General features: G+C 44.2%; 1 protein-coding gene across 1 annotated transcript in view; it reads right to left on the reverse strand.

Moving 5' to 3' along the window:
* si:dkey-22o22.2 (neural-cadherin) overlaps nucleotides 1–19,770 on the reverse strand; it is a 113,943-nt gene that overhangs the window by 52,066 nt on the left and 42,107 nt on the right. Inside the window, exons 2-4 of the mRNA XM_051399225.1 lie at nucleotides 5,915–6,103; nucleotides 3,897–4,122; nucleotides 1,752–1,956 (exon numbers count right to left, since the gene is read on the reverse strand). Coding sequence (XP_051255185.1) covers nucleotides 1,752–1,956; nucleotides 3,897–4,122; nucleotides 5,915–6,103 — 620 coding nt within the window. The remainder of the gene's footprint in view (nucleotides 1–1,751; nucleotides 1,957–3,896; nucleotides 4,123–5,914; nucleotides 6,104–19,770) is intronic.

The raw sequence follows: 19,770 nt of genomic DNA on the forward strand, positions 1-19,770 counted from the left end.
AGGATTTTAACTCGAGACCCCAACAGGTAAACATGTGTTTACTCAATGAGAAGTGCAGAACAGACAGAAAATACAGAATGAACGAGGTTGAGACCATCGTACCCTCTGTGTGTGATTGTGCAGCAGTTTGTTTGTTATGTGTTCGATCTCACAGCTTAGACAGACCATGGACACTATTATAAGAATATTTATGTATTTATTGACACATAAAGTCTGTACAGTGTGTATATAAACCACGAAGGGTTGACGTTAAAGCTTCAAATAGTTAATTAACCTGATGATTATTGATGGATTATGGTTAACTGGTCTTTTTGAATCCTAGTTTTGAATAATATAATCGACGATATATATAATTAACGATTAATTTGACAATTTGACACTTTTGTGTTAAGTTTCAGCTCTACGTTGATTTATATTCTTTATGTGTAACCTCTGGTGTACAATGATGAATCAACGACCTTCACTGGAGCAACAAAGAGCTCAGAAACTGGCAGAGTGTTGGAGTCTGGAGCCGTAACGAAGCCGACTGAGTTCATGTTGACGGGTTTTAAATGTCTGTAAAAGCTGAAGGCAACAGAAAGTGCAGATGCTACAGTTAAGATGTGACGTCTTCAGAGTGAATTAGCCGGTCGAGCTTATAGAGCGGCAGAGGCCTTCGGGGGACGCTGGTAGCTCAGCAGCTATTCTCCGATTGCCTCAACCATCTGGACAGTGAGAGCAGGTAGTAATGGATTTCTCTAGGTGTGTGAGCATGTGTGAGCGCGCTAATGGGACCAGATATCTGCTGTATAAACTGTAGGCTGCACTGTGTTTGTGTGTGTGTGTGTGTGTGTGTGTAACAAACTCAAACTGCTGATCACAAACAGATCCGATCACCGAGGTTGTGAACGCAGCTTTGATCTGCTGAGTTTTTTTTCCATCCGCGGGTAGAAAACGAGGCGAGCGGCGGCGCGTTTGGTTTTTAACGCGCATGCATAATGAACACACACACGAGCAGCATAAACAGTAAATGAAACAGTTGCATCACAGCGTCTGATTCAGCGGCAGCGCTTTCTCTCATTTCATATTAATGAGTTTCCACCAGAGAGCGCCGTGTTCAGCGGTCGAGGGGGGGGGCGACGCCTCGTACGCCTGTTAAACCCCCTTTTTATAGCTTCAAATAACTAATTACAACCAAACTTATCAGTGAAATGAACACTTGAACATGCATCATGCGTCTACCTTCCAGTGAACACAGTGGGACTCGAACACAATCTCTGAGACCTGAGTTTGACCATCCAGCTGCTGATCCCGGTTCTGTCGCCCGCTAACGACAGATACAGTTAGCAGCAGTTAAGGTTAGCTACTTTAGCTAAAGAAGGAAACTGTGAACCACAGAGAGTTGAAGCTGAGCAGCCGGAGGATGTCAGAGGATATAATATAAATAAAATCACTGAATACAGTTATAAAGTTGAGCTTTTGTGCAGTTATGGCTTCAAAAGAGAGAAAGCATTTCATTGGACGCCCCCAAGTGCAGGATGAGTCAACTTTTTATCATTTTCATCTAAAATATGATGAAGAACACCTGAAAAATGAGTTTTTTGGTCAGATACTGGACGTTTAGGTGACGTACAGCACGAGACATATGTGATAAAAACACTTTAAAATCCTCCCGACCGATCAGCAGCAGTGAAAACCTGACCTGTGACAAACAAGCGTGCAGCAGTTAAACCCGATGTCCACACGTGTACGTAAGCGTTCTGTGTTCGTACCTCTGCCACGCCGCTGAGGCCGGTGTCAGGCTCGGAGGCGCGGACCTGCAGGGTGTGGAGGTTGTGTCCGCTCTCGTAGTCGACGGTCCTGGTGAGGCTGAGCGCTCCGCTCTCCTGGTTGATGCTGAACAGATTCCCAGGATTCACCAACAGCATGTAGGACAGACTCTTCTTCTGGAAGGAGACGGCCTGAACCACTGAGACGCTGCACGGACAGAGAGAGAGAGACCGGAGGGACACTGATCATTAATCTAACTGTAACTGTAAATCCTTAAAAAATGTTCTGCTCTCATTGGCTGCTTTGATTCGTCCGTAGGCGGCTCGCCTAGTCACACAGGATCTCTTATTACAGCTATATTCTACTATTATATATATACAGTTATTATATATACTGTCATATATACACTTATTATATATACTGTCATTATATATACAGTTATTATATATACAGTTATTATATATACTGTTATTATATATACTGTCATTATATATACAGTTATTATATATACTGTCATTATATATACAGTTATTATATATACTGTCATTATATATACAGTTATTATATATACAGTTATATATACTGTCATTATATATACAGTTATTATATATACTGTCATTATATATACAGTTATTATATATACAGTTATTATATATACTGTCATATATACAGTTATTATATATACAGTCATTATATATACAGTTATTATATATATACTGTCATATATACAGTTATTATATATACAGTTATATATAATTATTATATATACATTATTATAAGTTTCATTATATACAGTTATTATATATACAGTTATATATACTTCATTATATATACAGTTATTATATATACAGTTATTATACAGTTATTATATATAAAGTTAATGGTTCAAACTCAGTCAGCTGTGTAAACGTGACCACAGGTCAGCAGAAAGCTGCTCTACATTCAGACTCTTTAAAGGAAAGAGGAGCTGCGTGACGCGCTGGTCGAGCTGCGTTCAAAGGCTGCATGGATTATTCTGCACTCAGAGACCGTCGCAAAACCTGGGTAATCAATTTGACTAAAACACACACACACACACACACACACACAGACACACACACACACACACACAGAGAGAGAGAGTAGGTACACACTGGAGGACATAAACACACATAAAGGGGAATATAATGGAAGCAGAGACACACACACACTGCTCACACAGGGTGGCATGGATACTTGGATATTAATACAATGTGCTTGTGCACCAGCAGCCCGGAGGGATTCACTCACACACACACACACACACACACACACACACACACACACACACACACACCCCTTCATGTTTATCCAGACCTCGCTTTTAATAAATATTTGAATTTGCCACACTTTCAAATTCTCAGCCTCAGGCCACACTCATACATCTGGGTCCTCTTCATCCATCCCCCTCTCCTCCTCCTCTTCCTCTCATCCCTCCATCCTTTTCCTCTCCTCCTCCTCTTCCTCCCTTCCCATCCCTTATTCTATCTCTCTCCTCATCCCTCCATCTCTCTCTTCATCCTCCTCCTTCCTTCTTCTTTTGTCTCGCTCTACAGGGCTCATCTTTTCACACACACACACACACACACACACACACACACACACACACACACACACCTCGCTATCTGAGGAATGTAAATGATGTAAATATGGAGGACAAAGACACAAACAGAGAGCTACAGACACATAAAACTACTGTTACTATGATATTAATCTACAGATGATCACCAGAAGCAGAGGTACCGTTATCAATACTTAATATCAATACTGTGCAGAAAACACACAATACGACTTATTTTAACATTTTAGCATAACAATAAGAGACAGATGATAAACTGTAAATACTGAACACAATAACTGCAGGAAGTTTGTGTAAAATTAGAGATATTGATTCATTTTGATCAGTTTCATTGATATTTTAGGAACTATTTATACAATGTATACAACGCACATGTATCAGATCAGATATCAGCGTCCGTATCGGGGAGCCACAACTGGTATCGAAACGTGTTTTTAAAAGTGAATGGTTTTATAAAACAGCGTTAGAGGAATAAACTATTATTTGTTGTTATCAATACCAGATGCTATTTTCTATTTCTTCTGATCATTAAAAACCTTCAGTGACTCACGGTTGGCCGACAGGTGTGTTCTCAGGTACGCTCAGGCTGTAGGTGGAGTTGGTGAACTGCGGCGGCCGGTAGCCGGCCAGGATGGCCACCGTAGCCGGCGGGCCTTTCCGACCGCGCCCGTCCACCGCCTGCACCCGCAGCAGGTACTCCTTACTCGGGGTCAGAGGTCGTCCTGTGGTCCTGATGTCACCAGAGCGACGATCCACCTCGAAGCACTCCTCCCCACCTGGACAGTCGGAGAACACAGAAGAAGAATGAACAAAGGGGGGTTCAGGGGCGTTCCTGGCGACTGATTTCGCCAACGATTAATCGAAAATGTTAAATTTAGAGTTAGAAGTTAGAAAACACTCAGACAACTGTCAAAATTTAGAACAATATAAGTTTATCGGGATTTAAATGTCAGTAAACTGTAAACATTAGAGGTCTAATGTAAAGCTTTACGGGGGGTCGCGAGGCCTTCTTGATTTTAAGGCATGTAAGAAAACTTTAAAAATATACACAGTAAGACGATATCTCATCGTCCTGTAGTAAAAAAGTACAGTTATAACAACCAAGTGATTTGGGTGAAACTGGATCATATTTGATGGAGAGAATATTTCTGGTTTTCCCTCTGACGTCCTCCGCTAACTGCTAATGTAGCTGCTGTTAGCTGTCAGCCCTGAACCTTTTTAAACCTTTGGAAGAAACAATAAACTGAGACAAAACTCCACTGACAGAAACACATGAAGCAGCAATTTGATTGTTAGCGACAAATAACCAAAATTAGAAGCATCGTTAGAGAAAATAGAGCCGTTTACAGACAGAGAAGGGAGGAAAATGCATAAAAAGAGGTGAAGGAAGTGGAATATAAGTAAGAAGAGAGGGAGGAAGGCTGGATGAGGAGTCCCCAGCTGTTGACCAGAGGGTTTCGAACCAGCAGCAGCTGCATCCAACCTGTCAATCATCTCCTCCTCTTCCTCCGTCTATTTGTGGGAGACATTTTTCTGACATCTGAGTTTCTGTTTGTTTCTGAATTATCTCACTCGTTCATCATAATAAAGAGTTTTCTTTCTGCTTCCTTTTGTAATTAAGCATTAATTAAATATATGAAATAAGTTTACTTGCACAACAAACTCAATGGATGAACAAACTTTCACTCCAGCTGACCCGCTAACGAAAAACTGAGTGAAATCACATTAATGCCACTAATTGGCTCCACACACACACACACACACACACACACACACACACACTGCATGAATATATTTCCATATTGGCATGATATTAAAAAACATTTTTAATGTAAATTATTGGATTATTCGTTGGTACACATGTAGTCACATTGCGCCAAAGGGAAGTTAGAAGCTTTTAATGTGAAAGCATTAGAAATTAGCTCTCAAAATATCTCTCCTGCTCCTTTCGTTCTCCTCTTCTTCTCTAAATTAATATAAAAAATAAGAAAATCCACAGCCACCGGCGCCCATCCGCCCACCCTCCCACTCGCTGCCTCTCCAGAGACTTTCCTATTATTCCCGAATCTGGGAGCTTTCTTCGCCCCAGGGAGCGATTAACAGTGCAGCTCCATGCCGTTTATGTGCGTTTTTCTCTCCCTCTCCCACTTGATGGTAATTGAAATTCAACAAGTCAAATTTTTATTTATAAATCGCTGCTTTGAACAAAAACAGGTTTTGTCACAGAAGTGCCTGGCGGAGCGACGGCGGACCTAATTACAGATACAGGCGGGAGATAAGAGCGGGAGCAAAACACTTGACAGGTTGTGACGGGAATAGGAAGAAGGTTTGGTTGCGGTTGTGGATCATTTGTACTTCTGGATGCTAAAACATCTCTAAATCTTTTTTGTGCATATTTCATGAGAAAAATAGGCTTTTTACCTGCAGTGGAACATCAGATCACATTCGCCCTACAGGGATTACCTCATATATCCACTTTCTGATCACGTTGCGGCCTTTAAAACTGCGGTTCATTGGGGAATAAAACAACAACCCTGAGCAATAAAAGGTGAAAAAGTCACAGCTCACCGTCCAATAGGAGGAACTGGGGGTGTCCGAGTGCCCCGTCTCGTTGCCGTGCCGACAGCCGGTACACGACAGAGCCGGATGTGGCGTCAGGACCGACGGCGCCCAGGTAAGGCGAGGGGAACATGGCCCACTGCAGGTCTGCCTGGCTGGGCATGCTCAGAGTCAACCTGCACAGGTACCACTCATCACCTGGAGGAAGGAGGAGAGAGAAAGATTATTTATTCTGTATACAATATGCTGATTTTTCACCTGTAGTGAATTCGTACGGTTACTGTAGTTGTAATTTCACCAAACACACAAACAAAAACAAAACAATAAAGTTAACAGACACAATACAGAGTCTGCTGGCATTTTTCTTCTTCTTCTGTGAGGTTTTATGGTGATTTGAAAATACAAAATGTGGTTTATCAAACTTTATAATCCCATTTAGAGTAAAACAGACCATAAAGCAGGGTATGCTTTAGGGCGGGGCTACCTTGTGATTGACAGCTCATTCTCAGTGAGTCCGTCCAGCTCAACCAAACTCAGATCAAACTGTCAAACAGTGCTGATCAGATATGGATCCAGATTCTGTTGTTGACTATTTCTCTCCTCAAATCTGTTCACAAACACATTTTACTGTTTATCTGGAATACCAGATCCTGTCTGAGCAGGAGAGCAGCCACTTTATGGGCTACGGAGGAGTCAAAACTGAGCAGCCAATGAGAGTAGAGCAACTCGCAGTACGTCACGTCCGCTGGCTCCATTTTACTGTCGGCCAAAATGCCGAATTGGAGGCTTCAAAGCGGTTCTTCACAAACCAATGGATGATGTCTCGATGGGTTCACAGTTGGCTGGAACCAGCTGGTTCTTTGTGAAGATCCAAAACACTGTCTGTCTTCTTCTTGGTGGTGATCCGGTGGTGTACGGTGGGTTTATCAGCACTTGTTTGATGAATGAACTAAAAGAAGCTAAAAAGCTCGATAGCGCTGCAGAAAGAATTTAATCTGGAGAGAGCAAATAATCCATTTGAGGTTAGAAGCCCTAATTACCGGCTCTTGTTGGGGACCGCGTTAGCAGTAACATCAGGTTTTAAATTGGCATTTTGAGCCACTTTTAAATGTATTTATTTCCTGGCTTCTTTACAAAATCAGTTAACAACTGTTGTTTTGTGTATTTTAGTTGCTGCTTCATTTCGTTAGCTTTTGTTGTCTCTCTCCGCTTTGTAGTAACGCAGCTTGTTAGCTAAGGTAGCGCCACTTGTTCCGACTGCGTCTTGAAAAGCCGAGCCGCTCCCAGCCGAAGGGGGTGAGGTGACGTTTCTGTTCAACATCCGTCGTGTTTTCTCACCTTTCATCTTTTCACCGTGCGGCTCGGGAAAGACAAGAGCGAAAGGAGTGACGGGGAGGAAGACAGAAAGGCAAGCCGGCTCCTCCAAAATAAAACAACAGAAGTTTCAGAGGATCACACGGCGAGCATCGACGCAGCAGGAAACTCCCATTCGCCCAGTCAAAAATACACACACACACACACACACACGCACACACACACGTTTGTCTGCATCTACGAGTCGACTCGCTCTTCGTTCTTTGTGTCGTCTGGTTCTGAGGAGGGATTTGTTTGGTTTGAAGGTGCTTCGACGCTCGCTGTTGTTTTGACTCCTGTGTTGTTTCACGGCGGCGAAGGAGACAACAGCCCCCGAACAAGAGAGAGGAAACTTCACTTCAGAAGAAGAAGAGAGGAGGAGACAGAGGAGGAGGGGGAGGAGGAGGAGGAGAAAACACGACAGATTCTGTTTCTGTCTTTTTGGTTTTGTCTCTGAAGGTCTGTCAACAAACTGAGAGCAGAGGAGGAAGATGGAGGAGAGGACAGGAAGAGGAAGACGAGAGGAGGAAGACGAGGAAGAGAGGACAGGAAGAGGAAGTCGAGAGGAGGAGGATGGAGGAAGAGAGGACAAGAAGAGGAAGACGAGAGGAGGATAGAGGAGAGAGGACAGGAAGAGGAAGACGAGAGGAGGAGGACGAGGAAGAGAGGACAGGAAGAGGAAGACGAGAGGAGGATGGAGGAAGAAGACAGGAAGAGGAAGACGAGAGGAGGAGGATGGAGGAAGAGAGGACAGGAAGAGGAAGACAAGAGGAGGAAGATGGAGGAAGAGAGGACAAGAAGAGGAAGACGAGAGTACGATATAGGAGAGAGGACAGGAAAGAGGGAGGAAGAGAGGAAGGAAGAGGAAGAAAGAGAGAGAGGAGAGAGGACAGGAAGAGGAAGACGAGAGGATGTAGAGGAGAGAGGAAGGAAGAGGAAGAGGACAGGAAGAGGAAGACGAGAGGATGGAGGAAGAGAGGACAGGAAGAGGAAGACAAGAGGAGGATGGAGGAGAGAGGACAGGAAGAGGAAGACGAGAGGATGGAGGATGGAGGAGAGAGGACAGGAAGAGGAAGACGAGAGGAGGAGGATGGAGGAAGAGAGGACAAGAAGAGGAAGACAAGAGGATGGAGGAAGAGAGGACAGGAAGAGGAAGACGAGAGGAGGAGGATGGAGGAAGAGAGGACAAGAAGAGGAAGACGAGAGGAGGATGGAGGAGAGAGACAGGAAGAGGAAGACAAGAGAGGATAGAGGAAGAGAGGAAAGAAAGAAGAAAGGGTGGAGGAAGAGAGGACAGGCAGAGGAAGACGAGAGGAGGAGGATAAGGAGAGAGGACAGGAAGAGGAAGACGAGAGGATGGAGGAAGAGAGGACAGGAAGGGAAACAAAGGAGGAGGAGGGGAGAGGAAGACGAGAGGAGATAGAGGAGAGAGGACAGGAAGAGGAAGATGAGAGAAGGAGGATGGAGGAAGAGAGAGGACAGGAAGAGGAAGACGAGAGGAGGATGAGGAGAGAGTACAGGAAGAGGAAGACGAGAGGATGGAGGAAGAGAGGACAGGAAGAGGAAGACGAGAGGACGATATAGGAGAAAGGACAGGAAGAGGAAGACGAGAGGAGGATGGAGGAGAGAGAACAGGAAGAGGAAGACAAGAGGAGGAGGATGGAGGAAGAGAGGACAGGAAGAGGAAGACGAGAGGAGGATGGAGGAGAGAGGACAGGAAGAGGAAGATGAGAGGAGGAGGATGGAGGAAGAAGGAAAGAAAGGAAGAAAGAGGATGGAGGAAGAGAGGACAGGAAGAGGAAGACGAGGAGGAGGATGGAGGAAGAGAGGACAAGAAGAGGAAGACGAGAGGAGGAGGATGGAGGAAGAGAGGACAAGAAGAGGAAGACAAGAGGAGGAGGAAGAGAGGACAGGAAGAGGAAGAGAGGAGGAGGAAGAGAGGAAAGAAGAGGAGAGAGGTGGAGGAAGAGAGGACAGGAAGAGGAAGATAGAGAAGAGGAAGAGGAAGACAGAGGAGGAGGAAGAGAGGAAAGGAAGAGGAAAAGAGGAGAAGAGAGAGGAGGAGGATGGAGGAAGAGAGGACAAGAAGAGGAAGACAAGAGGATGGAGGAAGAGAGGACAGGAAGAGGAAGACGAGAGGAGGAGGATGGAGGAAGAGAGGACAAGAAGAGGAAGACGAGAGGAGGATGGAGGAGAGAGGACAGGAAGAGGAAGACAAGAGGATGGAGGAAGAGAGGACAGGAAGAGGAAGACGAGAGGAGGAGGATAGAGGAAGAGAGGACAGGAAGAGGAAGACGAGAGGATGATATAGGAGAGAGGACAGGAAGAGGAAGACGAGAGGAGGATGGAGGAGAGAGGACAGGAAGAGGAAGACGAGAGGAAGGAGAGAGGAAGGAAGAGGAAGAGAGGGAGGATGGAGGAAGAAGGAAGAGGAACGAATGAGGAAGAGAGGACAGGAAGAGGAAGACGAGAGGAATAGGAGAAAGACAGGAGAAAGAAGAAAGAGGAAGAGAACAGGAAGAGGAAGATGAGAGGAGGATGGAGGAAGAGAGGACAGGAAGAGGAAGACGAGAGGAGGATGGAGGAGAGAGGACAGGAAGAGGAAGATGAGAGGAGGAGGATGGAGGAAGAGAGGACAAGAACAGGAAGACAAGAGGATGGAGGAAGAGAGGACAGGAAGAGGAAGACGAGAGGAGGAGGATGGAGGAAGAGAGGACAAGAAGAGGAAGACGAGAGGAGGAGGATGGAGGAAGAGAGGACAAGAAGAGGAAGACAAGAGGATGGAGGAAGAGAGGACAGGAAGAGGAAGACGAGAGGAGGAGGATGGAGGAAGAGAGGACAAGAAGAGGAAGACGAGAGGATGGAGGAAGAGAGGACAGGAAGAGGAAGAAGAGGAGGAGGATGGAGGAAGAGAGGACAAGAAGAGGAAGACAAGAGGATGGAGGAAGAGAGGACAGGAAGAGGAAGACGAGAGGAGGAGGATGGAGAAAGAGAAAAAATAAAAAGGAGGAATGGAGGAAGAGAGGAAAAAAGGAAGAAAGAGGATGGAGGAAGAGAGGACAGGAAGAGGAAGACGAGAGGAGGAGGATGGAGGAAGAGAGGACAAGAAGAGGAAGACGAGAGGAGATGAGGAGAGAGGACAGGAAGAGGAAGACAAGAGGATGGAGGAGGAAAAGAAGAAAAAAAGAGAAAGAAAAGGAAAGAAATAGAGAAGGAGGATGAGAAAAAGAAGGAAGAGGAAGAGAGAGGATGGAGGAAGAGAGGACAGGAAGAGGAAGACAAGAGGAGGAGGATGAGGAAGAGAGGACAGGAAGAGGAAGACGAGAGGAGGAGGATGAGGAAGAGAGGACAGGAAGAGGAAGACGAGAGGAGGAGGATGGAGGAAGAGAGGACAGGAAGAGGAAGACGAGAGGAGGAGGATGGAGGAAGAGAGGACAGGAAGAGGAAGACGAGAGGATGGAGGAAGAGAGGACAGGAAGAGGAAGACGAGAGGAGGAGGATGGAGGAAGAGAGGACAGGAAGAGGAAGACGAGAGGAGGAGGATGGAGGAAGAGAGGAAAGAAAAAGAAAGAGGAGGAGGAAGAGAGACAGGAAGAGGAAGACAGAGGAGATGGAGGAGAGAGGACAGGAAGAGGAAGACAAGAGGATGGAGTATGAGAAGAGAGGAAAGAAGATAAGAGAAAGAAAAAAAAAAAGACGAGAGGTGGAGGAAGAGAGGACAGGAAGAGGAAGACAAGAGGAGGAGGATGAGGAAGAGAGGACAGGAAGAGGAAGACGAGAGGAGGAGGATGGAGGAAGGGAAGGATTGATGATGAAGATGGAATAAAAAAGGGAGAAACAGATTCAAACAGAAAAGACCCACAAAGAAGAGAAGGAGGACGATAAAAGGAGGTGATGAAGATGATTAAGAGGAGTCTTCCAGCTCAGTGCTCCTCTGTCTTCTTCTGCGTCGCTGGTCTTCAGTCAGTCCAGAATAATCCCGTCTCTGCTTTACATATGCTGCTGCTGTGGGCCGCGTATAAAAGGGAAATCTGTCCCATTATTGTGATAAACATCAACACGTCCGGCGCCGGCGGTCAACACGTGTGTCAGTGCAGGCAGCAAACTATAAACACTCAACGCCACTCAACACGTCCAGGAGGCGAAAGGGAGGACAAAATGTCTCCTTCAGTCCTCCGGGCTGATGAAAGGTCACTGACACCAGAATAATGACTTTAATGTAAAATAATAATGACTGTAAGTAGAGCTGCTCCACCTCTCGTTAACGAACGATTCAACCAGTTACTGAGTCCTCGTGTGTGGAAACTAAAAGGATTGTGTGAGTAATTATAATGAAAAACGTTATCAAAATAATGACTTACTATCTCAAAGTCATTATTTAGAGATATTAAGACTTTATTTTTGAGATATTAAGACATTATTTTGACCTATTAAGACATTATTTGACATATTAAGTTACTATTTAGAGATATTAAGACTTTTTTTTTGATATATTAAGACTTTATTTTGAGATATTAAGACATTATTTGAGATATTAAGTCATTATTTTGACATATTAAGTCATTATTTGAGAAATTAAGTCAATATTTTGACATATTAAGTCATTATGTTTGGATATTAAGACATTATTTGATATATTAAGTCATTATTTTTGGATATTAGGTCAGAAAGTTTATAGTTACAATAACTTACAAATTCCTTTTATTTTTTCGTCACATTGGCAGAAATTAGCTTCAATATCTTAAGTGACAAAATACTTTTTAGCCTGAATATAAGGAGACGTTTATTTTAAGACTACATATTTCAAAAGTAGAGACGGCTGTTACACGAAGAGTGTTGCATTATGGGCCATTTGTAGCTGTAATGTGTCTCGGCTACAATTTCTGCCTTTAAAGGACCAGTGTGAAGGATTTAGTGCCGTCTAGTGGCGAAGCTGCAGATTGCAACTAACTGAATACTGCTGGCGTCTGAAACTAAATCGTGCTAGCGTCTAAACTATCCTTCGTAGCCATCCTACGGGAATCCCCTGAAATCTGCCCCTGGAGCCCAGGTGGTGTCACAATATTTGCCCTATCCAGCTGAACCGCCTCTTCACAGTCTCCTCCGTATTCCTTCCACTCGGCCTCCCATACAAGCAAATGAAATGCGTCTCGCGGCCTGAAGGGTGATCCGATCCCTGATGTGAGCCGCTGAACTTTGGGGGGCCAGAACTCACTGAACACGTTCACGCATGCATACCAAAGTGCAGAGGAATGTCTGTCCCGGGGGCTGCAGCCGGCCTCCAGCGAGGAAGAGGAGTGGAAGAAGACGATGGAAAAAACCTGAATATGCCGAGCGGTCATTTCCACACACACACACACACACACACACAAGGATGTTTTGTCCTTTCAAGCGTTTGACATTCGTTCTTCCTTCCAGTCTCAGCCCGACATGAAATGAAATGATGAAAAATGATTTAACTTTAAGTTTCCAGCATTTTGTTTTTAACTTTCTGAGATGATTCTGAAACAAATCTGCTTTTATTGAACGCATGAAGAAGCACCTGAATATATGAGCTTCATTTTGTTCCGCTCAGCTTCCCAACCACGAGTTACTGCATCCCTTTGCTTCTACCCATAATCCCTTGTGTGTTAGGGTAATTTCCCGTTGTTGGTTGGATGACGTTTTCCCTTCCACTGAACTGAACCACAGTTTTTAACGTTCAGTCATCTCAGTTTCTTTCCTCTGTGCATTCGGGGCTTCGCCTGAATCCTTAACCCCGTCCCTTCGTTTCAATGTCGCCCTCAGGTCGAACCGACGTTACAGAGTCTGTTAAAGATCAGTAAAGAGAAGAGTCGGTGAACACTGTAAAGGAGTTAAGTGCCGTCGATCTCACCCGAATAAACAAACTGATCTGAAAGGAGGAAATACTGCAGAGTTCAGAGCTCTCAGGGCAGCTGACAGGAACGCCTTTATTAAATCTTTCTCTTTTATAGCAGCACGTCTTCATCCAACTGATGGCTGAAAAGAGAGGAAACATCCCTCACAGATCCTCTGAGGCTGCAGCAGTTAATACTGCAGAAGTATGGCGAGTCAACCGGTCAATCCGGCACCTCAAAGGAGAAGTTAGGTTTAATATTCACAGCTTTGGTCATCCGTTTTATTGATTTTGACAACATCGTACTGACCAAGTTCATTACTGAGATTTCAGGAACAAGACGAGTTGCTATAAAAAGATTTACTGGGGTAACACAAGCAGACAATCAGCCAGGCGCCATCGAATTAACAGTTCAGTCAGATTAGAGATTATTTGGAGATAAAGCCAGTAATGCTGCTATTGTACAGGAAAACTGTGTAATTACAATTTGTTACCTCCTTTGGTTGGACTGCAGAAATCACCTTCAGCTGGAGAGAAATGGGTGATTTCTTTTGGCCTGTGGGCCACGAGAGGCAGCAAGGACATCGTTCCACACTTAAAGACTGAGATTTAACTTTTATCTAAAGCTTTTTCCAACAGCTTGTTGAGAGAAAAGGCTTTCATGGATCAAGACTAAATGGCTGGTTTGGCAAATGCATGTCTGGCTAACTTTCCCCAACTCGGATAAAGAGCCGCAGAGAGAACCGTCTGGTGTGGCCTCCCGTTGGCGCTTTCAGCTGCCAGCTGCTAAAGCCACAACCGCAGGTAACGTCATGTCCTGTTCGGTGTTTGTTTTCTAAGACAAGAGAGCGAGGCTGAAGGGGAACACAGTGCGATCCTTCAGTTCACAGCTTGGGATTATAAAACCACGTCGCCTCCGCCTCGCTCGCTCTGGAAAAACTCTCCAAACACCAGCAGCCTCTTAGTCTCGTCCACTGATGAATCAAATCTGCCAATCCTGTGGCGTTTGCATCACGCGTTTCGCCAGTAAGTCGGTTTAAGCAGTGACCCTGTTAATTAGTCGGATATCTTAAATAACTGCCGACTTTATTCGGCTGAAATTCTCCAGTTAACGGTCACAGACCCAGGACGAGGGTGGATAGAGGTGATTAATACAAGCTGAGATTAAATATTGCTGTACCACTTCCCGCTGTACAGGAAATTCCTTCACCACGACAGCCCTACTCTCGACCCGCCTACAAACGGGTCGTAATGAGGTCCGAAGGGCTTCAGGATAGATGGATGCCGGCTAACAACAACGACAGTGAACAGTAAAACAGGGAGCATCAGGGAGGTCATCTAAAGACACACCTTCAAGAGGATGTCCCTGTTTGGATACAGGACTGTGGATCATTCAGTCCCAAAGGGGGTCCGCCCTGAAGGTCTGAATAAACTTACAGACACGGACAGCTGCAGACGCCACAGCTGCGCAGTAGCTCTGTTTATAGTGTAGTCTGCGGACAGTGTGGACTGCCCATATGGACCCTAGCGTACCTGGACCTGGAAACTATACTTCCTGCTTTATGTTCAAAGGTGCTGCAAGACTTTAATTATCATTTATGTGCAACAAAAGGTGAAGATATTCCAACGTATTCCACGATAATACACGTAAGAAACAAGATATTTTGGACCGAGCAGCTTTGAGAGACAGTGTTGTGAAGCAGGAAGTCCCAGTCGGAGCGCCGATCACCACACAGAGAAAAAACGAGAGTTGTTGTTTGGAGGAGAGAGGCTGCTCACTCTCTCATCTGTTTGTTTAAATTCCCTCTCCTCCATCCTCCCACTGTCAGCTCTACTGTCTCTCTCATATACATGCAGCTCCCTGCTGAACTGCTGTCACATCATTGCATGTTGTTCTCCTCCAGTTAAACACGAGCAGAGAGGAAAAAACCTTTTTTAATTGCAACCGAAGTGAATATTTTACCGCTAACGCCACCATGTTTAAATAATGAGAAGTGCTCGGTGTTGGCAGACGTTTGAGCTCTGATCTGTTTGTATTCGTCCTCTGTTTTATCTGCTGCATCGGTTCATGGCTGTGGCCTAATTTCCTGGCAGAGATCAATAAAGTTTCATAAAGCCCTCAACAGTTAAACCCCCCCCCAGTGTTGTTGTGAGGACAGACTGTGTTGTCCTAAGCTAGTCAAACAGGAAGTGTTGAGAATGACACGTCCTTTATAAAAGCGGATAAATAGTCCCAGTGAAGTGAAGCTAAGTCCATCTTAAGCCGCCACTTACTCATTTGAATCTCAATGCAGAGCGTGTCACGGCTTGTTATGCAAAACGAGGCTAAAAAGAGAAAGGGAATTGTGCTTTGTTTACGCCAAACTCCAATCTGCTGTCTTTTAATTTAAATTCATTTATTTGTTCGGGGAGGGGATTTGTTTGTCTGACACACAGCGTATCGGGATCAGAGCGGGAAGCGACAGAATCGAGAGGACGGAGACACAATGGGAAGAGCTATTTTCTGTCTTTTTCCCTGTGAGTCTCTGACTTGAATGGCGGCTGATGCATTCAGCGTGAAGCGGAGTCGTGGCAGCCAACCAGTGCCGCTTCAGAAATAGCAAACCACCGCCGCCGCTGCTGCTGCTCGCAAGAGCATCAATTAGGGGAGGGATGGAAGATGCAGGGGGGATTAAATTAAAAACTGTGGTGGCGCCCACAGGTTGTCACACAGCCGATGATGAAAGGTGATTAAAGTGCAAGTCGCGTTTATTTATAAAGTGCTTTTAACAAACCGGTTTGTCACAACCTGCCATGCAGAGCAGAGGGAAACAAACAGAGCTAAAAACAGGAAATAAAACAGGGAAAGATGAGAAGGGGAAAAGGTGCAGGATTTCAGACACGTGAAAGACAAAAACAGTCTCAACTCGACGACCCCCAGATAACCTCAGATACCTTTAATTGTGTTTGTGGGGCTTCGAGGCCGTCAACTGTCAAAAAGACCCAGAGAAGCAGCAAATTCACGCAATTAAATGACTTATATTAACATTTAATTAAAGGTGCTCTCGGGGTCAGAAGTCAAACATACTGCAGTCAATTTAAGTGACACTAACTTCTTGAAACGTCACTTGAGCAGAATGTTTTTTTTTTAACTTCAAATGTTCAATGTAATCAGTTTCAACACATTTTTGAGTTGAATTAACGTTGTCAGTGTGAGTCAAACGTCTCTTCAGGGACAATACAGCTGAAATGATCAATATTTGTTCTGCGTGATCTTATCAATCTTTTTTAAATCAATCTTCATGACAATATTGTGATTCCTTCCTTAGTGAGTTGTGTTTGAGATTGTTTGTGTAAAATTGTGGTTTAATCGCTTCACTCAAATGATTTTGAGCTAAAATTAACATCGATACTTAATCAGTGTCCTGGGTTTCATCTTCGTGTTCCGCACCGTACGGCCGGATCTCTGTATAAATTAATAAGATCAGTCAACAGATTCAGAGCGTCTGTACCGTAAATCTTCAATTCATTCAATCATAGGAATTACGTTTTTTATGTTATTAAATTGTTTTTACTATGACATCGTGGTAAACTAAAAGCTGCCTCTCAGAGGTTCTTTAAGGGGGCTGTCACACCTGCAACAGAAGCACTTTGGTTTAATTAAATGTGAATAAAAAATCTGACTTTTGAATAATGCTGCAGTCACTACGAGTGGGAATGGAAATGCAGAAAACAAATGAACCGGGTACGTTAGAATATAATATTCATTGTTTTCATTAGTATATAATCACCTGCATATAGGAATCATACAGTCCACCATGTTGAGCCGCCATGTTTCTACAGGAGCCCAGTTGACTTTTGCGGCCACCATAGTTTCTACTGCACACAATTCTCCCAGGAGATCAAATACAGACGCGAGTGGTCCTCAGTTAGATGAATAGATGCTACTAAATGCTACACACTGGTCAGTAATTTCTAGGAGAAAGGGCCGTTCCATTAAACACCAAGCTGACAAAAACAGGACGGACCTTTAGAGAGAAGTAAGGGCTGATTTATAGTGTTCAGATCACTGCTGAGAGCACAATATAATTCAAGTATTTCCATCATACTTAAAAAATATGATAAATAAATATAAACAATAAAATACAACACAATAATTGGATGGATTATATAGTTTTTACTTCACTTCGCGGTCCGGAGGGCCAGAAACTGAAGTGGTTTGACAACCTTCCTTCACTGAGTCTCCTGGTGACACAAGACCACTTGATCCCTTTTAACCCTGGCGTGTGTGTTTGTGTGTGTGTGTGTGTGTGTGTCGCGTGTGTGTGTGTGCGTGTGTGTGTGTGCGCCTCAGGTGAGTCCGGACACACAGCTGTGTCGACACCAGAGGAAGATCTGAAAGATCTGTGTCACCTGGACTCTACAAGACACACAAATGGGCAGTTCACTACCACAACACAGGTGTGTGTGTGTGTGTGTGTGTGTGTGTGTGTGTGTGTGTGTGTGTGTGTGTGTGTGTGTGTGTGCGTGAGAGAGATTGACAGTGTGGGATGCGTTTCCGTGGTGACTCGCAGGATGCAGGTGTTCCCGTGAGACTGGTTGCCGGGGCGACATGTTAACTCTGTGACATGTGAAAGCACTCCGGCTTGGTGTTACCACGTGTGTGTGTATGTGTGTGTGTGTGTGTGTGTGTGTGTGTGTGTGTTGTTTGTATGATGACTACTTACTGCATATTAATAGTTTAATATATATGTTGTACATTTGTGTTTTATAGATATTATTTATAATGATTTTACAGTCATATTGCTACCTCAGTACTCGTCTCTTCGGCTGATTATAACTCACGTCGGGCTACAAATTCAAGCCTAATAAGATGTATTATTATCATTCTGTGTCTGTTGATCTGAAAATACAATAAGAAATTTCCAGGACAACATAAATTATTTCCAGGATATTTGGTCATTTTAATCAAATTCCCGGTGTTTTCAGGACTGGAAAACAAGTCTCAGAATATCCAAGATTTTCCAGGATGTGTGGAAATCCTGAAATTGGGGGTCTGTGGTAGGGCAGGGTGGGGCGATTCGATCTGCCTCTGAAGAACGAGAGCTGCTCAGTGACAGACGTTCAGTGGTGCAGTGCAAGGAAAACCAGAGTGTTTTACTTTGTAGAGGGTTTATTAATACAGTAACGAGGTGATTCAGAGCGGCTCCAACCAGGACTCTGACTGCAGGGGAAGATGAGGACATAGCAGGGCCAGGAAAGGAGGGGCATGAAGCGGGTAGAGGAGCGAGGGAGGTTGGGGGGGCACCAGTGTGTGGAGGGAGTTAGACACCAGAGTTTGTGATTGTTTGAGACTAATAAAGACGGTTTGGTGAGTTTGAATGAAGTGTGTTTAAGATTGCTTAACAAGGTCTTAGTTTGGTAAACGAGAGAAGCTTTAATTCAGAAGGTGTACGGTTTGTTCGATGAGGGAAAACAGGTGTTTTTGTTTGCTTATCTCGACATTTGGTGAGTTTATTTTGTTTATTAAAGCTATTAGAGCTTTGGGTCCACTAATATACGCCCAATATGATCTAATGTGCATCGATTGTGGGGTTTCTTGAAAAACGTCTTTGCTTTACATAATGGATGCAGGGATGGAGTATATACTGCTTCCAATCAATATCTGTAATCATGTGTTCAGCAATTTGAACAAACCCTTAAATATCTGCATCAGCACTGGCTCAAACAATCCATTGTTTGTTGTACTTGAAATGACTTCAGTCCACTTGTGTATCATCTGAGAGAGTTCAGTCTCTGGGTGTGACCAGAGCGAGACGCGGCAGACGTCACGGAAAACGAGTAAATCGGTGACGATCGAGCGGCGAGATGAACCTTCATTCAGATTCTGGTTCTGCAGTGGAGTCGAGGTGAAAGGGAAAATATCGTCGGACAAACCCCTCCTCTGTTTGTGAACCCGGCTCTCCATCTGGTCCCTGGGAGCCAGCGGACAGAGGCCTGCTGCATCCTAATTAACCACCTTATAGACTGGCCTACTTTACCTCTGCATGCTCACACACACACACACACACACACACACACACACACACAACCACACACACAGAAAGCCAAAAGTCCTGCAGGCACACAGTTAATTAAGCCCCATTTTTCAGTGCTGATGAAGAGAGAGAGGGATGAAAGAGAGAGTCAGACACACAGAGAGACAGAGAGAGAGAGAAGAGAAAAGAGAGAGAGAGAGAGAGAGAGAGGAGTTTAAAGTGATGATAACAAGGCAGATAATGATGGGAATAATAAATGAAAGGAAAATGAAGAATCAATGCATAAATCTGACAGTTCTGGGAGGACAAACACAAACAAAGTGGTGAATATTCTTACGACTGATAGACGTTTTCATTTAAGAAGCTATGAACAAAATCTTAGTTACAGAAACACTAAAGCTGTTCATGTTTGAGTCTAAAATGTTTTTTCTGTCTGGCTTTTCCACAGTTCACCAACAGGAAGCTTCTTTACTGACCACCATATTTATTCTAGTGGTTAATATTATGTTATTATGGAGCACTTTTATCGTTTATCATGTTTGTCTGAGTTGTTTGTTTGTTGTCTTTTACTGGCAACCAAATCCACCGTTGGATGAGAGCAGACATATGTCACCTCAGGACGACCGCGCCCCGTTCTG

The sequence above is a fragment of the Dicentrarchus labrax genome, unplaced genomic scaffold, assembly GCF_905237075.1.
Source record: "Dicentrarchus labrax unplaced genomic scaffold, dlabrax2021, whole genome shotgun sequence".
Classification (NCBI taxonomy): domain Eukaryota; kingdom Metazoa; phylum Chordata; class Actinopteri; family Moronidae; genus Dicentrarchus; species Dicentrarchus labrax.